This window comes from Malaclemys terrapin, chromosome 3 (assembly GCF_027887155.1).
Source record: "Malaclemys terrapin pileata isolate rMalTer1 chromosome 3, rMalTer1.hap1, whole genome shotgun sequence".
Taxonomy (NCBI): domain Eukaryota; kingdom Metazoa; phylum Chordata; order Testudines; family Emydidae; genus Malaclemys; species Malaclemys terrapin.
In genome coordinates, this window is record NC_071507.1 from 89956257 (window position 1) to 89979389 (window position 23133).

General features: G+C 38.3%; 1 protein-coding gene across 3 annotated transcripts in view; it reads left to right on the top strand.

Annotated features, from left to right (window-relative positions):
- Positions 1-22857, top strand: part of WTAP (WT1 associated protein) — a 40333-nt gene extending 17476 nt beyond the window's left edge. For 2 of the 3 annotated variants that reach the window (XM_054021513.1, XM_054021512.1), the window contains exons 4-8: positions 7137-7195; positions 9095-9222; positions 13941-14119; positions 19046-19200; positions 21447-22857. In XM_054021513.1, coding sequence (XP_053877488.1) covers positions 7137-7195; positions 9095-9222; positions 13941-14119; positions 19046-19200; positions 21447-22030 — 1105 coding nt within the window. In that variant the 3' untranslated portion in view covers positions 22031-22857. Of the gene's footprint in view, positions 1-7136; positions 7196-9094; positions 9223-13940; positions 14120-14331; positions 15209-19045; positions 19201-21446 lie in introns of those variants that run through there. The other variant, XM_054021514.1, reaches the window with a different exon arrangement.
- The last annotated feature ends 276 nt before the right edge of the window (positions 22858-23133 follow it).

A 23133-nucleotide genomic window follows, 5' to 3' on the forward strand; every position in this document is an offset into this window, starting at 1 on the left:
ATTTCTGCGACTGGTACGCTTTTCAACTATGTATGTGTCTCCCAGACAGTGGATGCACTGTGAATGTCATTTGCTATCTTCAATAGATTCCAAGCATCAGTGCTTGAGTCCCATGGACCCTGGTATACCACACTGATGATAACCCCTGAGTAGAGTCTCTTGATGGGAGGGGGGCGGGGGGAGAGAAGAGAAAAGAGGTGTTTAATGGAGGAAAAAACCCTAAAACAAAATAGGGCTATAAAGTAAAAGGAAACCATGTCAACCTGAAGCAGGCATGCTAGATGCTCTGTTGCAGGACAGTTGAGAGGTAATGGGTGGTGGTTTGCCCTCTTGGGCACAGCTCTGTATTGGCTCTGTATGGGCATGAAGAAGCCTAGTGTACACCCATGGGCTGAAGAGGCACTGCTACCAAAAATCTCAGATTAAAGGCACATGGAGTGCATGCATACCTGAAGTGGAACATGCAAAGGGAGGCTACTCAGAGAAGTCCTGTTCTAAGGCTGAACAATTGCAGCACAAATGTTGAAAACTCCTCACTGTACAGGAGAAGGAAGGTAGGTATCTTCATCATAGCATCTTCAAAGTTCTGATCAGCAGCACCTTTCCATAAGATGAACAGCCTGGCTAACTGAGGCTGTTTTTAGTCTAGCAACAGTCACAGGTTTATTATTTAGAATGATTTAAAATTACTTGCAGATAAAACCACTTGGATTTGGACTAAGCTGTCTTCGTAGTAACAAAACCGTGCATGACTGGCACCATCTTTCCTACTTGATCTTTGACAGATTTGGACATAGATTCTGAGGGAGCTGCAGGGTACAAGCCTACAGGTTGGGTCCATAACTTGTCTAATAAAGGCAAGTGGGAATACGCTAGGCTATTGTTGAAGGGAAGGCATTGATGAGCAACTCCAAGAAGGCTAGGATGTTGCTTAAGAAAGCTTCTTGTCATTGTTCTCAACTATTGCTCTGCCCAATTCATCTTTTTTGGGAATGGTGGTTAGAAGGTTGTGATGGAACAGCTCTGGCAGAACCAAAAGTAATAATCTCCTTGACCCAGTCATTGTTTTTTAAAGTCGTGGGAATAGTGTCAGCTGTGGTGGTTCCACTCCTAGTAGTGGATTAAAATTAGATGTCAATGCTACTTTTTATGGAAATGTCAGTTAACAGTATTAAAGCCCATAAATTGTTTGTTTGCCATTGGAGCCTACCAATGGGAAGGGAATGAGAGCCCCAAAGATTGCGTGGAACAAATTACTCCCCTACCTGGATGACTCTATTGTGCATAATTTTATTACCCCTCTTATTTTATGTATTAAAACCAGTAGGAAGCCTAGTGAGGAAGTATGGGCTGTGGTGTCAATCATTTAAGATAAGTTATGCTTGCAGGCTGTGGAAAGCAACAAGAAGAAATGCCAGAGATCTTTACAGTACCTTTTTTTTTTGTTAAAGGAAGTTGAAAAATTGTGTTTTTAAAAAAAAGGGGGTTTCAGGTCTCGAAAACATGTCCTTCAATGAGAGACTGAGGTCCTTCAGTCTATTAACCTTCTCTAATAAAATCTACAATTCGATCTCTGATGTTAGTCCAGAAAGGATCATTAAATCATCTAGTCCAGCAGCTCTCAAACTGTGGGTCAGGACCCCAAAGTAGCTCGTGACCCAATTTTAATGGGGTCACCAGGCTGTGTTAGAGTTGCTGGGGCTCAGGGCTGAAGCTGAAATCTGAGCCCTGCTGCCCAGTTCTGAAGCCTTCAAGCTGTGCCACCCCCCAGGGTGGCAAGGCTTTGGCACCCCTGCCTGGGGTGGTGGGGTTTGGCTTTGGTTCCCTTTCCCGGAGTCATGCAGTAATTTTGGTTGTCATAAGGGGGTCGCGGTGCAATCCAGTTTGAGAAACCCTGATGTAGTTGGACCTCTTGTATAATAGGCCACAGAATTTCACCCAGTTACTCCTGTATTGAGCTCAGTAACCTGTTTCACTAAAGCATATCTTTAGGAGAGGCATCCAGTCTTTATTTGAAGACTTATACAGGGAGAAGATCCTGATGTCTAGAGAGTACATTAATCTTAGATAGTCCTAAGAAGATCCAATGACTGGATCAGGTGGGGAAATAAGATGCAGGCTTTCTAACAGTGAGCATAATGAAATATTGGAACAGATTATCAGGTGTGGTAGGTTCTCCTCACTTGATCTCTTCAAATCAAAGTTTGACATCTTTTTAAAAAAAAAAAAAAAACTACCACACCTCTAACTTTCACAAAAGTTAAGATCAGTGGAGGAATTATTGGGTGGAATTCTATTCTGTGTGTTTATGCAGGAGATCAGGTTAGATCAGGAGGTTCTCAAATTGGGGATCACAAGTACATGCACAAAGCAGAGAGTAACTGGTTTAAATTATATCATTTAAATCTAGTGTTTTGAAAAATTACACACACCTTTCCACTTCAATGTAGTGTATTTACTTCAAAAAGTATTGTAAACGTAGAATGCAGAAATCTTTGTTCCTAAATACAAATATATATTGTGTTATCACCACTTAAGGAAATTGGGCTTTCGGGATTGTAATATCATGCATGCAGGTTTGTCGTCTTGAGACTAAAAAGGTGGGACAACAGAGGGCTTGATTGTTCAGCTGCTGAAAAGCTGCACTAAACTAGACCAATCAAAACATTGAGATCAGCGCCCCCCCCCCCCCCAAAGTAATTTGTAATTTAACAGTCAGACACACACATAGGTTGGTACTGTGGGGGAGAGGAGCTTGTGTGGCCTAAAGCCCCCCGAAAATTTGCTGTCCTTCTCTCCCTCCCCCCCCCCCAGCACAAAGGCCAAGCATTACACAGAAGTAAAGGTGGCATGATATGGGCAGTGCCACCCTTACTTTTGCAGTTCTGGACTGCTGTTGGTGGTGGCGCTGTTTTCAGAGCTGGGCGCCCAGCCAGCAGTTGCCGTGCTCTAGCTGCCCTGCTCTTGAGGCAGCACCTGCAGCCGGCAGCAGCACAGAAGTAAGAGTGGCAATAGGGCACTAGCAAGTCTGCTGTGAAAAGTGATACTGTATTTGTTAATGCCACATTTCACAGTCTCCCAGCTAGCTAGCAAGTCGTCCCCTCCCCCCCCCCTCCCCCCGAATTAAACAGTAACTATTTAATTGTTCTAAGCAGAAAAGTTTTTTTTTTAAACATTTTTATTGACCTCTTAATTTAAAAGTGGTGAGAAAAGGTAAATTCATTTTAACATAATGTTAAATATAAATGTTTGATTTATATGGGGGGGAGGGGTCTCACTCAGCGGTTCGCTGTCTGAAAGGGGTTGCCAATACAAAAAGTTTGAGATCCACTGAATTAGATTTGTTGACTATTATTAGCCTTAAAAATCTGTCAAACCCTCCTCAGAGGGTACTTGTGCCATTTGTCTAGTGGATAAGGTGCTGCACTGGGAATCGGGTTTTGTTCCCAGTTCTGTCACTGACTTGCTGTATGAGCTTGGGTAACCTGTTTCCCCTACCACCCCCTAGTTGTCTATCACGTCTGTTTAGATTGTAAACTCTTAATGGCAAGGATTCTTAACGGAGTTTGTACTGTGCTTAGGACAATTGAGCCTGATATCTGTTGAAGCCTTTAAGTACCACTGTAATACAAATACTTAATGATGCATGAGAACAGAATCCAGCTCATTTTTCTAGCTTTGCTCTGTATTAACAGGGACAACAAGTAGTAACTTTTGTCATGAAAGCAAGCAGATACAGACAGCTATTACACAAGATCTGTTTAATAAGAATGGTTCATTTTTAGTCATACTTCTCAGTAAAACTGCACTTTAAGCCAGTTTCCTAGTAACTGTCAGTCTTCCTAGCCTTTAAACCATCAATTTTCATGAAAAAGTGCTGTTAACACCTATTAAATGTGCTGTTCTGTCTCAAGTTTAACGTTTCAGGAAGTAGCATTTCACTGCAGTGCCTGCTGCAAATGAGTTCTCTGGGGTTATGGAATAGATGCTATTATAGGAACATATGTCAAAGGCAGGAGTTAAAGCACAGTAAATAACCTCAGTATAGGATTTTCACTCCTGGATATTGTGCATTCCTGGCTCTTCAGATTTTTGCCCCTCTGTGGCACCTGTAGGCTGGCTGTATGGCAGAGCTTTTCCCTACTCAGAACAGTCTAACCCCAGGTACCTCAGAGGCTTGAACATTTGAGCTAGTTCCGTTTTGACTGGTCAAGAAAGGAACTTCCTATATGAGCTGTCTGATGGTTATTTAAAGGTTAATTGTGTGCAATAAAAGGTTCCCTTGAGTCTGTTTACACAGTAGATCAGTAGATTCCACTTATTAGCAACTGCCAAATAATAGCAACTTTTTACTGGCAACTGAGGTGACAAGTGGAAGGCAGGTTTCTGAATCAACAGCCAAGGAAGGAAACCAAGGGCTGCAGCCCCAGAAGGAATGCTCCGAGAAAATCTGCTTGCAGGCCTGCTTGCAGGCAGGGCGGCAGGAGAGGGAGGCTGCAGCCCATGTGCCAGGGCTTTCTGTGGGGAGCAAGGGGACTGGGAACCAGTCGGGCTGCACTGTACCTCTCCCTGTGCTCTCTGGGGTTGGGGATAAGCACATCCAAGTGCTTCCTTGCCTGTATGTAGTTCCCTGGCAGGGCACAGCTTGGAGAATGCAAGGAGAGAGGTACCATGTGATTCTGACATCTGGGCTGCAACCCCCTGCCCCTGCAGCCCCATACCTCCTGTGTGGTCCCTGTGTGCAGGTGCGCACATTACAGCCCCAGCAGGAAGCACTAGGATGGACTGAGCACCAGCTGCAGGCAGGGAAGGCATGTCCTAGCACTTTCTTCCCTGGCTTCAGGTGGCAACTTTAACAAAAAACAGCATGCTGTTGCCAATATCCGAATCCTCTTAACATTGTGTTAATGGGATGGGATTGGTTCCTGTCAACATATTGCCATTAACTGGAAGTTGCTAATATCAGGATTGCTATTAGTAGAATCTACAGTAATTCCAAGACCTACAAAAGAATTGTGAGACCTGGTTGGGGAACACCATGCCTTCTGGAGCAAAGCTTTCTGAAACGGAGCGAACATCTGAAGCAAAACTCTTAGGGCTTGTCTACACTGGCACTTGAAACACTAACTTTCTTGCTCAGGGGTATGAAAAAACACCCCCCTGAGCACTGCAAGTTTCGGCGCTGTAACGTGCCAGTATAGACAGTGCACCAGCGCTGGGAACTACGCCCCTCGTAGAGGGCTGTGGTGTGTGAGTTTTTTTTTATTATTTTTAAATAAGAGTGCTGGGAAAACCCTCTTCCAACGCTGTGCTGCGACTACACAAGCCATGTTAAAGTGCTGCGGTGGCAGCGCTTTAACATTGCGCGTGAAGATGTACCCTCAGTCTCCTGGGATTGGTCCTGGCCATCCAAATAGAAGAGAGAAATCACATTTGTCTGGATCGGTATGAGATTATTAGACCACTTGTGGCAAGTTAAGAGTTGTGTTAGATGGCTGTTCGCTTCCAAGTTCAATAGGTATAGAGTCCTCAAGGAGGTTTCCCAACTCCTGAAATTTTGGTAGGAGCCTACAAAAGGGTCAGCAGTTGTGAATGCAAACTGTTTGCCACAAAGTTTGAATGTTAAGATGTGCCTAACACTGTTACAGTAGAGCAGTTGTGAAATTGTTAACACACAGGTTGTCAGTTTGCATGTAAATTGGTGATTTCTTGCAAGGAACAAGCTAGAGTATTCTGGAGCCTCTTGAAAAATTAGGCTGGAGCAAGCTCGGTATTCAGACTTTGAGTTAAACTACAGGAGTGCTAGAGGGCCTCCCCCCTCATCCCCTCCCCCCCATGAATGTATGTACAAGACCCAAGAATGAATCCTATATGGTATTTTTAGAGAAATAATAATTTAAGGTAAGTAATTTTGTTCTTGAAAATTGATATTTAAGCCTCCAAACTTAGTAGAAATTCCAAAGGAAATCTTGAATAAAAAGCTGGCCATAAAATAGAACAGATTGAAAATGCTCCTATAAATTAGGAGATTGCACCCAGTAAATAATTTCTGTTAAAAGTTGCTTACATGTTATTCCTAGGAGTCAGGTGCTCTCATGAGTAAATAAAGATATTTGGACAAGTCACTCTTTCACTATAACTGAATTTTTCTCAAATTAGACTTTTTTCAGTCCTTTAAACAAAATGGAAAAATGTCTCTCTAGACAAGGAATAATTGCAGAATTTTGCTTAAATAAGAACATTCTTGAAGTTGTGGTGTCTCGTGGTCATTACTAAAATATTAGTCTTATTGTATACCTTACCATTTGATAAAGACCTCTTGAAGTCTGCTGTTAAGTCAGTTGGGAGCTCATTGCTTTGAAAATCTAGGTAGTTTTAGTAGTCTAATTTTTTCCTTGTTGCCCAAATGCCCCTCTCCCCCCCCCCCCCAAAGTTTTGTTTGCATCAGAATGGTGTAAATCTAGTCTCTCTTCTTGAATAAATAGATTAAGTATTCCATGGCTAGAGTAGCCAAAAGATGGCCAACTCTTATAACTGCTTCTGTGCCAATAACTTAACTATTTGTCTCCCATTCGTTGGATTTTCAGAAGACAATCCTGGCTTGAACAAGCCAAGAAAACTTTCCAACTTCTTACCTTATTAATTTTGACTGTCTGAATTTCTTGATGGATTCTAAATCTGCTTGTATGTTGAGCGTTTGTGATTTCTTAACTTTTTTCTTTTGTTTGATAGTTTTGCATTTGGGAACATAATAATATTTAAATGAATAAGTAAAGTGTTCCATATATTCATGGCTAAATAGTAAACCTGAATGGTCCAAAGTTTTGTCCAGAATAACACAAACAACCTTCTAAGACTTCTAGTATGTCACTTTTTTTAGAAAGCAGTGATTTTTCTTTTTATCCTTTTCTCCTTTAGTTCAGAAGCAGAATTAAGTATTCCATGGCTAGAGTATCCATGAACTTTTCCATCTTTTTAACTAGCATATAGAGAATCTAATGTATATACCTGCATGTTTCCCTTGTGACCTATTCTGGTTATGGTACAAATGTGTATTATTATGTTAGTGTTTAAATGAAGATGCCTCAATCTAATAAATCAAGGTTCAGAAATGTTTGTTTTTTCTCCCTCAATAGGTGGAAGCAATATGAAGCATATGTACAGGCTCTGGAGGGCAAATACACAGATCTTAATTGTAAGTTAGTCCACTTTCAAAGTCATAAATGTTACACAAATCTGCTTTTAAGTACAGTGTCAAGTGATTTATATGCCTTGTTTAAAAAAAAAAAAAAAAAAATTCAGTAGGGAATAATAATCTGGACAGAAGGGGTTACCTGGCTGGTGCACTGGCCAGGATGGTTTAGTATAGGCCACAAGACCTGCATCTTCTAGAGCAGATCCATCTCTCTTTTCTCTCCCCCCCCCCCCGTACGTTCAATCAATTGTCTTCCATTGAAGATCTTCCAATGGCTTTTTCATCTATCAGTAAATGGTTTATTTTTGTTTGGGCACATCAAAATTAGAAGGTGTGCCCAGACTTGGGGGGCGGGAATACATGCCCCTTTTGAGACAGACTTTGGCAGTCTGGGCCATTCAGACCCATCATATTATCCTGTGAAAGAGAGGCTGTTTTACAAAACCATTATAGGATGAGAAGTGATGGGATTTTTGGTTAAGGGAAGAGATCTAAAATGAATCGCCAGTTAAGTCTTATATAGGTCATGTATCTTAATTTACCCCTTTTGAACATTCACCAGCTATGCTGTTCTTTAACTGTAGCTCTTCTCCTTTTGAAAGAGAAGAGGAGAGACTTCCACCCACCCTAAGATTGGACGAATGGGTGTGTTTTAGGGTAGCTGAGTCCTAGTTATGTCACTAATTGGACTGGCAGCTAAAATAACTGATTTACCACCTTTTTCTTTTCTCCCCGCTTTCAAATCTTGAGACTTTTGTACCACTACTCTTCAAGGTGGCTTTGCTCCCTCAACCGGTCTTTATCATGCTTGCTTTGAGAGAGACTGACATCTAATTGGTTTCATGCTCGTTGTGGTTTTGTACATGCAACAATCTGAAATGAGTGTATACCATGGATTTTTCTCTGTGCTGGGACCACTCTAGCCCTGTAGAAATGCATTAAATGGACTAGATATGTAACTTTCACTCTAATGCTCCTGCCATCGTCAGATGGAGGAGCAGTAGTACCAGCACTAATAGTCAGGGACTAAAACTAGTACAGATTTTGTACAAACAATATTTTTTTAAATCCTCCCCAAAGCTAGTTTTAAGTTTTTCCTTGATGTGCATTAAAAGAGAGCTCAAGTAGTCTAAAATAACATTCCTAAATAGCAGTTCTAGCATCTTAGCATTTGTCAACTAAAATGACATGAGCAAAACAAAAAAGTTATATCTGGTGTCTGATGGTGCTTCCATTGAAGCCAGACATTGGCAAAAGTTCTGTTACAATGTCAGTAGAAACAAAAATTGAGTCCCTAACTTACATTTCCAACATATCTAATATAAATATTTTAACATGGTGTGTTTAGTTGGAATGAAACTTTTAAATGTGATTGGATTGCCATCTCTGAAGTTTTGTAATGTCAAAATGTGACTGTGGGGTTTTGACATTCCAGTTTGAGTATTGTCTAAAAACAATGCTGCTTAGAAATTGAGCACAGTTGCTGAGAATGCACACTCCTCACCTGTACTGGTCTCTTTCTGAAGACCTTTCCCTCCCTTAATACCAGTGCAGCTCCTTGAGTGGTAGCAGCAGAGTTGGAGTGCTAGTGAAGAAGAGGCCCAGGCAGTGGCTAGTTTACACTAGCACTCTTGCAGTTGCTGCTACTGGTATTTAACATGATAGAAAGTTTTCAAAAAAGGACTAGTAGAAACTGCTTAACAGGGACTGTCACAAATGTAAAATGGACTTTAGAGTAATTCCAGTATCTGAACCTTGATGTTTTTGACTTTGTTTTTCTTTAATCTATTTTAAAGGCAACCAGTTTATGCTTTCTAAAGTAGTCCTAGTCTTTGAACTAGTCTGTTGTAAACTAGGCTATTAAAGTTTATGCTTTCTGTATTTGATCATTAATATTAGCTAATGATGTAACTGGATTGAGGGAGTCTGAAGAGAAGCTGAAGCAACAACAGCAAGAGTCTGCCCGAAGAGAGAATATCCTGGTGATGAGACTGGCAACGAAGGAACAGGAAATGCAAGAGTGTACTGTAAGTATTTAATTTTGAGAAACGTCTTAATGTTACAGGAATGTGTCTTCAGCTGAGCATGTACTGCATATTGTTCGTATCTTGTGGGGAAAAATAGGATCAGAATCTAAAGAGTAATGATGGAAGAATATACATTTTAACTTAAACTATAGCAAAGACATTCCTCTCCTGATGAGTGGCACTAATTCAAGTATTGTTACATTCATAAACAATTCTGTACTTTTGCTGCTGCTAACCTGTTGCATGAGTCCATTTTCTAATATATCGTTTATCAAATATATAAATGTCAAATAACTTCCTCACTCTGGATATGGGAGCAGAAGTCAGTGGCATTTTATCCTTAAGTGCCAAGAATCAATGTCTGCTGCTGGAGCTTCTGGTCTGACATAATTCATATTGGTGTTGGGTTGCTGGTTTTTGTTATCCTTCCCACTGATTCAGATGGGTAGACAATGCAGTAATTTTAGGAAAGGAGGCTTTGATTTTTTTTTCTGATCAGCATTCTTTTGAAATTTAGCAGCTCAATTTTTCTTTTCCCTCGGAGTTACACTTCTGTTGCTCCTCTTTTTATATTTAATTATTTTTTTTTTCTTTCTACTCTTTTTCCCTCCCCCCCCTTACTTTTCTGATTTTCTAACTTTAATTTGGCCTCTGGGGATTCCTCTTTCCTTGTTTGGGATTCTCTTGGAATTCTGTATTTTCTCCTTTTACACGTTTCTTCCATATCCCCTCTACTTTACTTATCTAGTCAAGTATTTGTTTCTTCAGTGAGCAACTCATGAGAGAGAGAGAGAGAGAGAGCTGTAAAATGCTCCCTAATCCTAGGGGTTAAGTGTGCCATCCATCACAGTGCACTCCTAGGATCTGCTTGCATGGGGAACAAAGACCTAAGCTCTGCTGAGAGCAGTTTCACAACCCCCTTCCCTTTCTCCAACTTTCCTTCCTCCTCCTCTTCGGGATCACAGAGGTGCCAGAAGTAGTGTGAAACGGATTGTCAGGTTTACATCACTGATGCAGAGCCACTATTGAAACATTGTCGCAGTTCTCTACTCATGCTGTGAATGTTAAGAAATGAAGAGAGGGTTTTTTAATTTTTTTCTCCTTTTTCCCCCATACTCTTATTTACAAATGAATAACTTCAACAATTTCATTTTTCTTGTAAAGAACGTTATTTTTGGTTCAGAGAGATTTTTGAAATGCGTACAGGAATAATTTTATCTTGTTAGATAGTCCAATTAAACTGTTTCTGAAATGAGTCTGTAGAACATAGATCAATTGTTGAATTCAAGTGTGTGTGTATATGGCATACCACTGAGCTTGAACCACTTAATTATCCAGTAGCTGTAGATATGAGATTACACATTTTGACAATCATGTAAATCCTTGTAACGATGCATCCTTACCTTGAGTACTGCTTCTTTGTGTCAGGGTGCAGTGTTGCCAGGGGTCCTCGTCTTTGGGTTATCATTTTCTTGGCCCTGAGATGGCCTTGCTCTTCTTCTTTGGCCTGGCTGTCCTGCCAGCTTACACAAAAGTTCACTCCCCTTCTGGGCTAAGAAAAGGTCCAACTAAAAGTACAAAACAAATGCTCAGATTTATGGTTCTTCTGCCTTCTCAGGCTCTACCAAAGTACTCTGCTTCTTGGCTGCTTCTCCTGGCCCCTGTGGAGCTTCTTGGTTTTCGTGTCTTGGTTCTGCCCCAGGATTCCCCTACTGCCTCCCTTCCCCGGGGACTCCAGCAGCTTCACTTAAGGCCTATGAGGAGTAGGGAGATCTCTCTCACAGCTCAGCCACCAGAGTCTACTCTGCTTCCTGTGGGTCTCTTAGCCCCTCTTCCCCTTCTGGAACACTGGCCCCAAGACAGTGTCCCTGGATGCCTGGCCCCTTCCAGGAGCTCACCATAGGAGTTAGCTCTACAGTAGAGCTCCGCTCTCTAACCACGGCCAGCCCCAAACTACTGGGCTTCCCATGCAGGAGTATCCCATCTCCTCTACAGCATTTCTCCCTGTACTGCGTTCTCAGTTGTATTTAAGAAGTCCTTCCTGATTCTCTGCAGCTGGGTCACTGATTTAAATTGCCATATCACCATCAGCTGGGGTTAGCTGGTAGGTCAGGACAGGGCTGAGCCTGGTTTGCCTTAAAGAGACAGCCAGCCTGTGACAATCCTGTGAGGTTTTCTTGGAATGTCATTAAATTGTTTGCAGATAGGACACGTACACCTAAAGAAGATTATCTTACAGAAATTTTTTTTCATATCTTTAAGATGGAAATTTATTTTAACTTCAAGGTGTCAAAAAATACAAATTGCAGCTTGATTTTTTTTGTCCCTTTAAAAAAAACCATTTTCATGTTGGCACATGTCCTTTATGAATCTCCTCTTTCCGGGATGGTTAAAAGGATGGACTATCAGCCTCTAAGTGAAGATACAGAAAAGATAAAATGTAAGATGTATACCTTTTGAGTATGTGGGCTTTTTAAAAAAAAAAAAAAAAAAAAAAAGACAATTGGAGAGGCTCGGTTGTTTGTTTTTGTGGTTTTGTTTTTTTTTTTAACTCTTTCAGAATTGATTTTGCAATGCAGTCTTTGAGGAAGCTTGGTATATGTTTTAAATGGTGGTGGTAGAAACCTGTTTTTGTAACATTGGAAGTGAAGTATTTTCATAAATAAAGTACAGTACTGGCAGCATTATATATGAGAGGGGAGCAAACCTAAGTGAAAAATGGGTTGAACATTGGGGGTTTTGTAAACAAACAAAATAAGTTAGTGAGGTCTCACTGTTTAGTGGAAAGATGAAGCCCGTTTAGTGAAATGTTCTATGTGAAATAATATATTGTGTGGATTAGGTAATTTGGTAAAAATACAAAATGACACCACAGGGCATTCCCTAACTTTTGGCTATTTAACTTTGCAACTGTAATGTTCTTTCAGTGTAGTTTTGTATGCAATATGTTTTATATAGAGGGGAATATGTAATAAACATGTTCTTGGAAAGAATCTTTGAAAAAAGGCTTTGTAATAAATTGGTTGACAAGTTGAATTTTGTTTGAAAGACCTCCTGTAAACAATTAAAATAAAATTGGTATTCTAGTTGAAGTCCAAGTGAAACAGTGGATATCTTAAAGTTGCATAATTAAAATAAAATCTAATCAGTCAGAATTTAAACTGGTTTCAGGGACTAAACCTGCCTCTGGGTCTTCACTGCTGTTTTCACTGGTAGTGGTCTTTCAGTCAGATTTTTTTTTTGTTCCCTGTTGCTATGTGGAAGACTCACTCAAATAGCATAAACTCACTATACAAAGAGATCAATCAAGCTAACTGGACATGCAGTTCTGTCAAATGCACAAAATAAAAGAAAAATATTTGTTTTTATTTTATATCATGTATACAAAGCGGCCTCAATCCTGCAGGCAGATCCTTGTGCCTGGTGCAGAGCTTTCTTCACTTCAGTGAAACTTTACTTAGGTACAAGGATTTGCCCATTCACACCTACCTGCAGTATTGGGGTGTGTGTAAGTGACCACGGCAGTTAAAAATCAAACAGAAGTGTAATTTTTAAAGTTGATGTTCTTTTCAGCCTGTGAAACTCTTAATTTACTTGCTGTAATCAAGAAACATGAGAGAGGCTTAGGAAGCATATTAAACTGAATTTAGTATAAACCGATTCTGCCTGTGCTAAGGAGATGTAATTTTAACAAGAGTATGGATTTAGAATTCAAATCCTTCTGTTTAGCACCCCTTTTAAAGTAAAATATATAAAGACATGGCTTTTAAGTTGAAAGAATTCACACTTCCAAAAATGCATTTGAATGAATCATATTTAAATATGGTAACAGTGGTTCTATAAGTAATTCATGTGCTATAGGAAAATAGGTAAATTGAAAGTAAATACAAATCTAACCATTATTCTACAAGGGATTTCATTACTTGATTGCAGAATCTGCAGTCGATCCTAAATCCAAACAGAAACCCTTGTTTTTTGTTGAAGTATAGCTTAAATTCATTTAAAACAAGATAACTAAGTTTCATACTCGGTAACAAAACAGATTTTCAACCTTAGCTTTCTGATTTTATTTTTAAATAATAAGAATACTGCAAATAATACAAACCAGCATCAAAGGTGCTTGTTTGTGGTCTTCAAAAACACATCAGGATTTCAGACAAACAATTTGGAAATAGTAAGAACCACTATTTATTTGTTGACATTAATGTCATCACTCTGATTTGGCCTACATTACAGCTATATGGAAACTATTCAATTTCTAATTTGACTCTGGGAAAACTCAGTGTGTTTTTGATACTCTTCCTACTTGTAGTCACCTTTCAAAAGAATGCAAATAGTACAAAAGTAGAGGACTATAGTAACCTAAATGCTATTCTTATTATGCAAACCTAAATTGAGGTGGTATGAAGAATTAATTAGATTTGGGAGAGAGGAGCAAAATTTGTAGTCTTCAAATTTAAAGTAAGTTTTTTTTTTTTTTTTTTTTTTTTTTTTTTTTCCTTCCCTCCTCTCTCTATTCTGGGTTCATTTTCCTACTGATTATACTTTAGTTAATACTGCTATCTGCATGTGAATTTAACAGTTAAAATATGGAAGAAAAATGAGCTTCTTTTAACTCCATCAGCAGAACAATGTGGTTTTTTAACGCTGTCCATTCTGTAATCATTGAAGCTTTTTAAATTATAAATGAGTAACAATTTTTCTCTTGTTTTATGCAGAATCAGATTCAGTACCTCAAGCAAGTCCAGCAGCCTAGCGTTGCCCAACTGAGATCAACAATGGTGGACCCAGCCATCAACTTGTTTTTCCTAAAAATGAAAGGTGAACTGGAACAGACTAAAGACAAACTGGAACAAGCCCAAAATGAACTGAGTGCCTGGAAATTTACGCCTGATAGGTAAACAAAACAAATACTCCCCAGTCAAGACTTCCCTGACAGTCTCACTGCGAGAATGCTATGGTGGGACAGCCAAGTACTCGTTTCCACACCAAGACTCAGACGTTTTGAGCCAAAAAGCCACATTCTTATACTGTCCAGCTTGTAATGCTTAATGTAAAACTTACCAGATGAACCTTGTGTTTCAGCTTTTTTCTCCCCCTTTGCTTCAGAGGCCTGATGGCGTCGGACTATTCTGAAGAAGTGGCCGCCTCTGAAAATTTTTTCCTTTCTAGAACATGTAGACACGTGCAAAGTGGTTCTATTTGAAGAAATAGAGGGAGAAACAGAAGTCTTAAGTCTGTGGCACACTGTGTCTACAGACAGTTTGGAGGAGAGAGAACCTAGAGATTTTAAATCATGAATTGAACATGTAAAATTCCAGTAAAATGTAAAAATGGAATATGCTTCGCTCTTAACCTTGAGCCTAGTGACTTAGAGACACTGTAAGTCAGTTTTGCCAATAAGACTGTGGACTTCCTGCTTGTTCACTGAACTGCTGGGTCAAAACTCAATGAGGTGAATTTTGCATTAAAGAGTTTATTTGCTAACCAGCTTTAAATAGCCATGAGAGAGTGCTATTTCATATCGCATCAGTGGTAGTGTACACTTTTGACTGACTGTTTAGCATTTGGGCTATATAGCATTTCACTGAGCCTTAAGTCAATATGATTTTAAATAATGGATTGTTCTCTGGATGGTTGATGATACTGTGGACTCAAAAATAGTACCTGTATTTTATACAGTCCTATCTAATTGCAGGTGTAAATTGTTTGAAGCAATATATTTGATCACAACTAGAGTGTATGATGAGGAAAACTAGTTGTGATAAGTATTTCACTGCATGTTTCCATGCAGAAATTAGAATTTTTCAAACTTCTGTTCTGAGAACTGATCTCAAATGCTCCATATATAAGGCACACATAATGGCAACTGTCTTCAGTGTTGGTGTGGGGTATTTTTTGTTTCATTGTATGCCTGTTTTTGTATTGCACTTCTATATAAAATGTGCCTTGAAAGAGTTGTTAATATAGAGCTTAAGGAACTTGACTGGTCATTCTATTGTACTGTGAAACTTTTGGGGTAATGAACGAGAATGTTACCTTTTAAGATGTCTCGTTCTCTGAAAAAAGAGGGAAGACCATATTCTTAAAAAATAATAATAATTTAAATGCATGCATCCTTCTGGCTGGAATCAATCAAGGAGCTTTGCTACTCTATTGATGCCTTGTTGTAATGTTGTCCCAAGTTATTTGCAAGAATAGTAATATGGGACAGCTCAGAGTGCATGTTTGAGATGTGTAAGTGTGCAGAGAAATGTGAAATTATGTGGACTGGTATAGTGCTCATGTATTTCAGGCACTATTTCATGACTCCGTCCAACACTCTGGAAAGTTCAGTGTAACCATATCATTTAAAAAACAAACAAACCAAACTACCTAAAAACCCCAAATCCACCAGGTTCAGTTTTATAAAAGGTAATGTATTCTAAGGTGGGTAGACAATAACTGCTTATTGTTCAAAATGCAGTTTTCATTAAGATCACTTAAATTTTAATTCAACTCACTTAAAGTATCTTAAAGTGTTGTATGTTTCAGATAATTAATGTGGGCGAGAGAGTAGTGTGCTTGTGTGTAGGCTTATTGTTATCTAAGCAATAGATTTACATCAAAAGAGAACCTTCAAAATTTTAACTTTTAAAAAAAATTACACATCTATTGAACCTACTTTGCTGTGCCAGTATTATGTAAGGTTTTAGTGGTCTAGCATCAAAACAAAGGTAAGACTTGCATTAGTGAACAATTTTTGTGTTAACGGGTTACCAAATTTGAAATTACTATTTACTATAATATGCAGTCAAAAAAGCCAGCCATGCTGATTGCTTGGTTAACTTGGAGTTTATAAATCAGTTAATTTATTTAGATAAAGGATGCAAAACTGTCCTCTGGATCAAAATGTGTTGTGTGACACTGAGGTGACAGATGTTTCTTACCACTTTGTCTTAATTTCAAGCAGAAGTATTTAGATTTTTTTTTGCTAACTTTTATATAGTCTTGAGGGGGGAGGTTATGTTGTGTTTAAATGTAAGTGATAAAAGAGAACTGAACAATATTCCCTAATTCAAATTCTATGTAATCTGAGTCTAATCATGGTGCAAGTATATAAATACATATTAGATATGTGCAGGAAATAGAATGCAAGGAATCAACAATGTATTTCTAGTCTGTTTAATTATTTAGGGAACTTTTTTATTTGTCATTGGGTTCATGATTTTATTTTCGTTGGTAAAGGGATAATGAGTCAGACTGCTCAAGCTATAAAGGGTTTGTAGAAATTTTCATTTATCGTTTCACTAGGACCTATTTCCCATTATCGTCCCGTCCTTGTGTATAACCGCTCTTATTTCATGGCACCTCATCTCATGTTTGAAAGAATTGATGTTCTCCTTCAAAATCTTAAATTGTTCTGAACTAACACAACATGTGTCTGCTCTAATACCACTGCAAGCCCAAGTTTAGCATCAAGCCTAGGACTTCATTGTGGTAGATGCATACAACATTATCCCTGCTGACAGATGTTTAGAGGGGGAAAGAAGGGAGTGGTTTTATTAAGCCATTTAAATCACCATTTAAACATTCAGTACATAATACGCATTTTTGTTTAAATTAAATGTCAGCAGAAACTTCACTTACAGAAAGCTTACTGCTACGGATGTTAGTCTTTTTTGAAATTTAACTTCTTCCATTTTTACAGGTTTTATAGTACGTGTTCTCACATAAATTTGTAAAACATACAGTTGCAAAACCTGGTTCTGTGACTTTAATCAGAGTTATTCTAAGATTTACTGCCTTTGTTATTCTTGCATGTATTACCTTTATTACATCATTCAACATGCAAGGTAGGTTTGTTCAAACTCAGTAGTACAAAATGTTTAGACAATCTTGAGGGGAAAAGTTAAATTGCATTATAGGTAACTGTGCAAATTCCTATACGGGTAATAAAAGCAAAAGGTTTGTTGTGGCAGGAACAGACCTGGTGAAGAAATTAGCAGGCATTCTAGAATGGTGCAAAGCTTCTGAGGTTGTTAATGGTGCATACTAATACATGCAACAGTTGGCAATGGCTGTTATGAAGACATTACATGATTATAAACTTTTGAAATCTATAGTGGTGGTAAATACAGAATAAAAGTTTACCAGTAGCAGGAACTTGGAACTGGCTAAATCATTGCCTATCTGCCTAAAAGCTTTTGCAATATCTGTCACATTGGTTAAGTCCAAAGTGGTCCTAGTTTACACAGAATAAATAAGCATCCCGTAGAAAATTTTTATCTTAAATTGTATTACTTGTATTGTATTAGGTCAGCACAACTCTAAGCTTCAAGGACTTGGCATTGGACATCACATCAAGATAAAGAACAGGTTGCTGTATTAAGCACATTTGCAGGCTTCCAGGACTTTACGCAGCCAGATTCCTTCTGGAGCAGCCCATCTGAAAGATGTGGGAGAGTCAGTTGGAAGACTTTAAATGGGACAGAGTTGGCAGAACTTTTAAAAATCTGAAGTGTTAAAAGCTTGAATGCTTAAGCAATAGCTAATTGAGAGATGATTTGAAGTGACTTTTGGCTGGGCACCAGTTTTGCTGTGGTTGTGAAGCATACTAGCAATTATTTTTTTCTTTTTTAATATGCAAAATTTCATTCTGCCCTTGTGACTTTATTATACAGTCTCAAGCTGACCTCCTCAGGCTTGTTACCTAATACAAGTCCTGAAGTTCAATCACAAACCTGATTAATTCTGTTTTTCTAGGGCTTTCATTTCCTGTGGAAAAAGAGGACTGCTTCATTATATATGTTGCTGAACCTCAAGGAAGGCAAAATATTTGGTTACTTTCCTAGCTTTGGCAGACCACCAGTGGTAGAGGGCTTTAGCTATCCATTTTATTTTGTGATGAAATAAACATTATTGCCTATATATTAATTTGCATACTAGTTCCTATAATGCTCTACATTGCAGTTTTAACATGAAGATTTAAGATATGCATGTGTTCCTGATTTTGCAAAAAGCAGAATATCAAATCTGCTTTTTCCCTATGAAATACTTTTTGGTCTGATGTTTCCTGGCTTTTGATCACCAGACACTCTTAAAGGGACACTGTCAACTTTCAAATCTGGTTAAACTAAAAAAACAAAAAAGCTGCTTATACTTGCTCCTGGATCCCCCTGCTGCCTTGTATTTTTCAGCTCCATTTTCTGTTATCTCCTCTCACACTCGTGAGTAAGAAGGAGCTGACTAGCTATTGGGGAAACAACAAAGCAATGTGTATAGTGTCAAAAGTACAAAATTGGAAAATATAAATATTTAATCATTCAGGTACATTAAGAAGTTTTCATGCTGATCAAAAAAAATCATTAAATTCAATATTCTCCAAACCTGACAGTTTAAAAAAAAAAAAAAAAAAGCTGAATAGCTAGTAAAATATTTTTAGTACATAAAGTGAAGGATCACTTTTAATGTTTGTAACTCACTGTCTGATTACCAGGCACATACTTAACCTTGTTTTTTTCTTCCCTTGAGAATGGACAAATGCCAAATTGTGTCTTGATAGTCCAGATGTCAGTAATCAAAAACATTGTGGCCATTCATATTTACAGTAATAGAATTTGCCTTTCGCTTTTACGGAACAGCGACAGAAGATCAACAGACATTGGAACAGCACGTGGTAACTATAGGGAGACTTTCTGCTATGACAATTACCTTGAGGCACAATGTTCCTTAAATTGTGACATGCAGAAATCGCATCTCCTATCTCTGTTATAATTGTAATTGAGGAAGATTACAGAAGGTTTTATCTTCATTTTGTGATAGATGGCTCTTTCCTTTGCAGCCAAACAGGCAAAAAGTTAATGGCGAAGTGTCGAATGCTTATCCAGGAGAATCAAGAGCTTGGAAGGCAGCTGTCCCAAGGACGCATTGCACAGCTTGAGGCAGAGCTGGCTTTACAGAAGAAATATAGTGAGGAACTAAAAAGCAGTCAGGATGGTAAGGGCTTTTTTAAGAAAATGGAAATTGCCTTGCATTTGCACTGGCTTAATTATTTAATCTACTGGTCGTGTGGATATTGTAAATTAGCCCGTTACTGAGCATGAGACACTTTTTTTTTTTTTTTTTTCTTTCCCAGAATCAAAGGGACAATGTCAGGTTAAACATAACTTAAAAATTCTTATCTGTGGTGCTGGTTGCCTTAGATTACTAAAACAAAAAAATTAAGGCTAACTTTGATGCTTACGCTGGGGTGAGAGTCACTTGAAGGTGGAGAATGAAACTATTTCACTTTTTGGGTCTCAACACAATATTTTGCACTCTCTGGACTGCAAATACTACTGAACTGTTAAATCTAAAACTTATTTTTTTATTTCATGCAAATATTGATGGGATGTTTTATAATCTCACTTCATTTGCTAAAAACAGCCTTTTAACAATACCTAAAATCAATAGAAATGTTCACAGCAATCTTTTTACATTTCAGTGACTATTTTTTACACAAATGTTCTGCAATAGTCACAATCCAAATATTGCAGCATTTATTAGTGCCTCTGAACCTACAAGTGAAACAATCTGTGAACTGACTTCTTTCCCCATAGCTGAAATGGAAGAAAAAATCCTAGCCTACTAAATTTCCAGCCTTAACAGTTCAGAGTTTATAACATAGGTCAGGAAACTTCTTTTTAAACTTACTGTCCTGAGCGTGACCCTTAGACTTTTTTATAAAATATTTAAAAAAGAAAGTTTCAGAATTAAGTCTGACACTGTCCCTGAATCCAGTTGCAAAAAAGGAAAGCTAGAAGTTCAACAGGACTGCAGATTTTATTTGACTTTACAACCTGTAGCTGGTTAATGGCTTGTGACATGATGTACTTGTTTTTGAAGATAGGATTATCTGTTTCCTTTGTGAGGAAGCTCATTGTAGAATGGTAGAATGTCTAAGAAGAATTAGGGAAAACAGTTCTTACAATTGTGGCATCAATTTGCAATAGGTTACTGGAATGAAGATTACTTTTTCAGTTCCCCAAATTAATGTGTTAAATCATCCAAGTGACTTTTTTTTCCTTCTAAATTTATCAAGTTGGTAATTGAATCAGAGGAAGCGAATGTTCTTTCAAAAATTGCCTCTGCAGAGATCTACTCTTGAATATGATGCAGTATTACAAGCTTCAGAATGATTTAAAAGCAACCACTAGGGGTTTGAGCACACCTTCCCTACAGAGGCAAATGTTTTTAAGTGAGATTATAAAAGGCTTGAGATCTTAACCAGTCCACAATTCTGTTCTCTTCCACCCATGACCATTCATTTTCTCTTTTTTTTTTTTTTTTTTTTTTTTTTTGGTTTCCTTTATAGCTGCAAATAGTGTTAGAGTTCTGAAAAGTCCACCTTTTCAAGATACTTTGTTTATAAAACATCAAAATAAAGTAATATAGACTGCATGTTTTGCTTTGTCATCTTCGAGTTAATGTGCAGTTTAATGTAAAGTGACCAAAAATTGCACTGTTATTCCATATTTCTCTTATTGACCTGGTCAGACTTGCTCAATTTGCCAATACAATTTTTTCTTTCCCTGACTCCCAGTATTGCAACCGCAATCCAGGCTATGAGAGGCAAGCTGTTTTCTTTTGTTATACATCCATACTAAAAATTCTACAGTTGGAAGTTGGTTAACAATTCTGTTAATGATGCACAAATCAGACTGGAATCCATCTCTCTCTTGTTGTACTCGGTATGCAGGGCTGAAAGCAGGAAAAGTAATTAAAGCACATATTGTTAGTAAACTAATGATTCTGAATACCTACAAGTAGCCCATATGTTGCATCAGAATGTGCTTTGTCCCTTTTTTTATGATTGCTGCTAACCTATTGTGTACCTGGAAGTGAAGTTCACTTGCAGAATATTTCCTACTAATACTTTGAGTTCAGCTATTTCCCAGCACCTATTTCTACACCCTCCCTTTGTCCAAGAATGGATTTCTCCACACAAACCCCCACCCTCACCCAATAGCTGTTTTTGAAAAAGTATGTAGATAGCAGTTTGGAATTTAGGTTTTCCTCCATATAAAACATTGCAACATCACACATTTCGCAGATGCAACAGCTGAAAATACAGACCTCTAGGAATTTGAGCATACAAACCTTTAGTAATAACTCTATCAACTCAGGGTTCTTTTATGTAATGTTTTAGGGTCCAGATGTGTGAGCTATTAAGTGTGTGCTCCAAATGTGTTTTCTCTATATAGAATTGAATGACTTCATCATCCAGCTTGATGAGGAGGTAGAGGGTATGCAGAGTACCATTCTAGTTCTCCAGCAGCAGTTGAAGGAGACTCGCCAGCAGTTGGCTCAGTTCCAGCAGCAGCAGTCCCAGGCCTCAGCCCCAGGTACCAGCAGGACTCCATCTTCTGAGCCTACAGACCAGGGAGAGGCCATGGGTAAAGACTGCAGCCGTCTGGCTAATGGACCGAGCAACGGCAGCTCTTCCCATCAGAGGACGTCTGGGCCTGGATTTTATAGGGAGGGTAGTGGCACAGAAGATGACTTCCCAGCGTCTCCAGGGAATGGTAATAAGCTCTCCAACCACTCTGAAGATAGAACTGTCAGAGGCGGTTGTAGCTACATAAACCAACTAAGTACTGGGTATGAAAGTGTAGACTCTCCCACTGGCAGTGAAAACTCACTCACTCACCACTCAAATGACACAGACTCCAATCATGATCCTCAAGAAGAGAAAACAGTGAGCATGAAAGGTAACAGAACTGTGGGTTCTCGTCATGTTCAGAATGGTTTGGACTCCAATGTAAATGTCCAGGGTTCAGTTTTGTAACATTTTTTTTTCTGCAACACTTTTATACAGTGTCATTTAAATTGGGAGAGGATACTGTCCAGAAACCGTTTAAATTAGTGCATACTTGTCACAGTTTTGCCTTTTTGTGGGTTTTTTTGCTTCAATACCTCTGCCACTTTGGAAATTTTAACAGTTAATTACGTTGAATGTTGCTAAAAGGACATTTGTGTAGGCTCAAGTTATTTTTATATGAGTTAATGTGAAGTTGAAAATGGAAATTATTTCCACAAAGTATAACATAAATGATGTCTGTACAAATCTGTGTATATCTAGAACCTGTGCTGTGTAAGGGCATTCTTACTCGTATTGTTATATTTACACCACATTCAAAATTTGTCATACTAGCTGTGGGTTTATGACTGCCAAGCTTGCCCAGTACAGTAGTTTTATCACTAAAAGATGGACTTGTTGAAGGAGTCCTGTAGTAGTTCCAGTGTTAATTACAGTTTTTTCCACCATACATCTGCATTTCTCCTTAGGTGACCGAATGTTTAAGAAGTTTGTGTGCATAGTTACTCAGTTTTAAGAACTGTTGTATCCTGTTTATGCATATTGCTCTGTGACTCCAATATTATCTTACCTGTACTGACCAAACCTAAATAAAGACTTTTAATAATGTAATTTATTTTAGTCTGCATTGGTTTCATATGATGTATTTGTATACAATGCATTTTTATTGTACATGTTTTCTGTTGGATTATTTGCCCACTACCAATCTACATAGTAAAAAAATCATGCTGAAGACTCAAGTTTGAGACCTGTGGCATTTTGTTTTTAATAAATAAAAATAAATTCTTGTAGTTTAATTTCAGGTTGGCTTGGTGGCTGGGGTGTGTGTGCTTATCTTGTAAATTCATTTTGTTGTCACCAAATGAAGAAATGATAATACCATGTGTGAAGAATTGATATTGCAGGCTTCATGGTGTCATATCTGATTCTTAGCGAGGTATAAATGTTTTGTGCGTAAATTCACAAGGAATTAAACTATGAAGGATGAAGAAATTAAGTTAGTCCTGTTTTTGTTATAATTAACTTAACCTTAACCTTAATCTTGAGTTAAAGCAAATCTGAAACTGCTTAAA